Below are 5,175 nucleotides of genomic sequence, written 5' to 3' on the forward strand. Positions count from 1 at the left end.
TTGGTGCATAATTGGGAATAAATCACTTAATNATTAAAATAGAAAATGGGGTGCTAGAGTGACGAGGAAACCAGTGACCACCGAACATGTGTCCACATGCCAGTAGCACCACCTATAAACCACTCTAGGGTAGTTAACAACCCTGAGAATTGCACGCGCTCAGGCATTGGTGTTTGATTTTAATTTTAATGGGGATAAACACCAGGCAAACAACCCCTCAGGAAAGATTAATCTCAATTAATCAAATGGTTTAGGGTTATTCAATGCACGTACAATCCCAGCCCAACACCCCCGTAATTACCCTGGCCAATTTTGGGTTCAGATAAAAGGGAGTAAATTTCGGTATCAAGAAAACGATGTGGGATGGAGCTTGTACTTTTTACTGCTAAAATCTGTTTTCCCTCCCACATTAGAAAGGGTTGTTTAGTTTTTGGACTCTGTGAAAGATGGGACCATAAATTATTATTAAATTGATTGTTCGAATTGAATTGGTTTAACTAGAGTGACACAAGTATTTTATTTTGATCTTCTATTGGATGACTTGTTCTATACAATGCATTTTTAGCTTACGAGTTATGACGTGTTTTAGATTTGAATCTTAGTTATATCATTGCATGATCTTTTTATTTATATTTAAGCTCAGTAATTCAGTATTTTAATCTAATAAATAGTTGGGACGATTTTAAAAAGTATCATTCTCTCATTATCTTAAACTGGTTTATACATAATCTCACTTGTTATGGACATATAACTTCCTCGTATTATGAATAAAATCTTATAACAGCACAAAACAGATGTATTTTCAAAAGCTAGAGGATTGAGAAACAGCCCCAAAGTTCCAAAACATTAAGGTCATGTTTCACATGAAATAGACGAATATTACGTTTAATCACGTACCAATCTAATCAATTCAACGTATTAACATGCCAAAAAATAAAAGTTAAGTAGCCCAATCGATTCTCCAAATGAAAAAGGTTATGAAGACAACGTAGATAAATCTACTTGTATATAATTTTATGATCATACTCCTTGTACTTGTTTGTTTACACTTTGACTTACTCGAGACCACCTCCTCCTCTCACATGAGGTCGGACCCCACTTCATGACCCCCAAATGGGACCCGACCTCATGTAAGAGGAGTGATGGGGTAACCCAAAGTGTTAACAAACAAGTATAAATAGCTTAATTCATAATTTTATGTACATAAGGGTGTCGGTTTCACGTGGATCCCATTCGAGTAGATCCCGCACCCATGTGAATTTATCGATACCCTTATGTACACCAAACACAACCCGTTCCAAAATATCAAGGTCGATTCTCCGTAAATAAAAGCGAATTACTCAATTCTCCGTAGAAATTAAGTAATATTAGTCCAAATATAAGGTCAGGAAACATGAAAGTAAAGATAATTAATTAAAGAGAGATGAGACCTTCCCTAACAAGGAGGCCGAAGATCAGAACAAGTAATCCAATTGTGATGCATTGAGTAGGAGAAACCAGAGTCTGGGAATAAGCAGAAAGAGTGAGTACTGCACCTATAATTCCAATCAGAAATGCGCTTTTGTTCTGATCCATTTTTTGCTGCCTCTTCTTCTCTTCCTCCGTTTCAATATGATCAAAAGTGTTCCTCAGACTTTCAGATCTCTTCCTATATCACAAGTTGGAAAAGAAGTTGGGAAAAAATAATTACTTTTACATAAAAAGAAGTCAACTCTTTTTTTGGGGACATTAATGAATCTGAATTCACTGATCGAGGTTTGAGGCACCTGTCTTAATATCCTATTTATTTATTTCAAAATGTACATTGGAGGTCACTGAACTTTTGCCTTAGGTTCTATTGGGTCACTGAATTTATATTTGGAGCAATCAAGCCACTAAGCTAAATAATTTAAAAGCAATTGGACACTCCATTTGGATTCCATTAATGTCCCTGTCGAAATTAGATGACATGCCCATTAAACTTAGGGCCTGTTTGGGCCCCATTTTTTCACCTAAAAAATTGATTTTTTGACCGTTATTTCACTATTCCAGTCGTCATATTTGACTTCTTCTCTCATAGGTGGACCCCACTTTTCTCCTAAAGGTCAAAAAATCAATTCTCAAAATCACTCCCAAACAGGCTCTTAGAATGTGTCTGAGCCTCATTATTTTAATTGAAAAAGAATTTTTTAATAGCATTTTTTATGAATTTGTGGTTAAAAAATTGAAAAATTTTGGATTTACGTGCAAAATATATTATTATGAAAACTTATGATTAAAAATGAGTGAGGAAAAAAAAAGGAAATTTTAGATAATGAAAATCAAACAATGGCTTAATGAAATGCCAATATGTCCAGCTCGATCGTTAAATTATAACATTAGAGGTTACTAGACTTTGACACTAATTGCAATCTTAATCAATGATACAAAGTTAATTAGATTTAGAGATTAATAGTCTGTTTGATATGGGATTTACTTTTGATTTTGTTTTCTGTAAAAATATTTTTAGGTGAACGTTACTTTAACTTTTATTTGAAAACTAGTTTTTAAAAGAGATTCATATTTCTAGGGGGTATTTGATTGACATTTTTAGGTAAAAATGCATTTTAGAATAGTAATTTGATGAAAAATATGTGGTTAAAAAATAAGAAAAAGTTTTTGATTTACGTGTAATATTATTTTAATAAAAAATGTGTAGTTAAAATGAAGAAAGAGAAAAATGCATTTTGAAAAAAATGGATACCAAACAGGGGCCTAAAGTGTTTTTAAAGAAAATCATATCCCTAAAAACTCATCTACCTAGAAGAATCACATTTATGAAATAAGCTAAATACTTTAAAAGCAGCTTTTGAATTTCAAAAACTTATTTTGGCTCCAAAAGCCTTGCCAATGAGCCCCCTAAATGATTCAGAGAGATACATTGTAGATCAACTTGAAATTTTGAACAAATTTGAGTGACCATTTTGATGTTAACTCCTGATAATTCAATAATAATTACAAAATCCACACTATCATATTATATTCTATAAAACTTGCCAAACAAGGTGCAAGTAAGAACAAATAGGAATGGACGCATATAACAAAGCAACCGTGATGATTTACTAAAATTTAGCGACGCTTTCCTATTGTTAACTATGAAATCTTTCGCACTGTCGGTATTAACACTGATATGATATTATTTGTTGGATTGCATATCAAGCTTTTAACATTTGTTGTCCTTATCTAATAGATTTTTCAAATCACATTATTAGTAAGTTATATTTTTATGGGTTTAGTTTTCCGAAAAATTATATTACATTTTCTTTGAACTGCTTGATTTTTTATTTTAATTGCGTATGCAATGTTGAATTTTCTTGCGATATTGATCAACTGTATTTTTTTTGGTTAATTTTTTTATTGACGCGTTTTACTAATTAAATTTGAAAAGTTATGAATCTAAGATTCAATTTTTCACTGGTTAATGTAGCAGATACATTAACAAAGGTTTATAAAAATGTTTATATAGTAAGATGTAAGAGAGTGTATCATAGCTATTTTAAAAATATTGCATAATTTACGATTTTGATTGCTTCATATTAAAGTATATAAGTTCAATGACGTGATTACAGCTGAGGCGAAAGTTCAGTGACTTCCAATGTTAATTTGTTGATTGGGATGAGACGCATTGCCATTTTTTAAATTTTGATGAATATATTATCTAATTCTGATAGGTACATCAGCGGAACCAAAACACAGTGGCCAGATTGCTATTAAATTAAACTTTAGTGACTTGATTAGTCCAAATTGAAGTTCAATGGCTCAATTCCAATTAGGATGAAAGTACAGTGACCTCCAATGTAATGAAATATCCATTTTCATAAGTCCTCTCCTTAGTCAATGGCCCTTCTCATTCTGATAAGGCCAGGGTTGGTGTGGCGTGGGATGGGATGGGACCATCTTCTACCCTCGTTGACTATTTTTTGGGTGTACTGATCTCACTCTAAGTTTTCTAACTGATAGGATTAAACCTAAAATTTGCAAAATAATAATAATAATAATAATAATAATAATAAAATAAATAAATAAATATTGATTAATCAAAAGCTCGGGATAGGATAGGATCCTCTTCTTCCCCCATTGATTGTTTATATTTTTTGGGCCTATTAATTTCAGGCTAAGTTTTCTAAATGACAGGATTACACCGAAAATTTGCAAAAAGAAAAATGAATAAATAAATAAAATGAAAAGTGATTAATCTAAAGCCCGGGCTGGTCGGTTATGAATCTTCTCGTGCCAATTAAAATTAGACTAGATCGAATTGAACCGCTTTAACCCTCTACTTCTGTAGAACAACTAGCATTAGGATCTTGTTTGGGAATGATTTTTTGAAAACTATTTGCCCCCAAAATCAATTTCAAACTAAATATCATATGGGGTCTACAAAATTTTCCTTACTTTTTAATTCTAAAATTTTCAAAAAAAAAAATAATAATAATAATAATAAATAAAATCATTTTTCTTTTCTATAAATCTCTCCAAAACAAGCTCTAAACAGGTTATTCAAGCATGGCTTGATTTAATATCATGTCGCAATTGTTTAATTTAGGTCGGATTATTGATATGCTTGTTCATAAATATTGCTATGTCAGCTAGATAAAATTTTTCCAAATTTTTTTTTTTCTTTCTCAAAATTAGTTTAAGATCAATTATTCTATTTGATGACTTCCACGTTAGTCTAACGTAAAGTATGCTACCGTAACGTTGGAGGTCTTTAGCATATGACATATAACTTTAATATGGAAAAATAACACAATTAGACAACATTTAGGAGATGAAGTTAAAATTTCAGGTAAAAACATATTAATTTCAAAAATCAGGTGTACATTTAAATCAGTTATTCTTTGTTTCATATTTAAATCAAATTACATTATATTTAAATTCTTTGATATTGTTAAGTACGTGCCACATCACATCAATAGTCACCACCACCAACCATTTTTCTTTTAAATTGCTAATCTTGAGTACTGATTTTTCCTTTTGACAAATTTGAATACGCTTGCTCTTTCAAATTAAAGGAACATGATTGAAAGAATTTACATCTACGAACAGGAACAGCAACAAGAGCAAGGTGATCAACAGGATTCGAGTTCGCATACAATATCATATAGTTTCTCCATTTTGCCCTTTTCTACTATTCTATGTGTGTGTATATATATA

General features: G+C 31.4%; 1 protein-coding gene across 1 annotated transcript; it reads right to left on the reverse strand.

The window, feature by feature from the left end:
• Positions 1–1,322: 1,322 nt before the first annotated feature.
• LOC111379091 lies at positions 1,323–1,742 on the reverse strand. Its single transcript, XM_023002420.1, has one exon. The coding sequence runs from the start codon at positions 1,573–1,575 to the stop codon at positions 1,414–1,416; it is 162 nt and encodes a 53-aa protein (XP_022858188.1). The 5' UTR covers positions 1,576–1,742; the 3' UTR covers positions 1,323–1,413.
• Positions 1,743–5,175: the final 3,433 nt, after the last annotated feature.

Source organism: Olea europaea, unplaced genomic scaffold, assembly GCF_002742605.1.
Source record: "Olea europaea var. sylvestris unplaced genomic scaffold, O_europaea_v1 scaffold1930, whole genome shotgun sequence".
NCBI classification, from domain to species: domain Eukaryota; kingdom Viridiplantae; phylum Streptophyta; class Magnoliopsida; order Lamiales; family Oleaceae; genus Olea; species Olea europaea.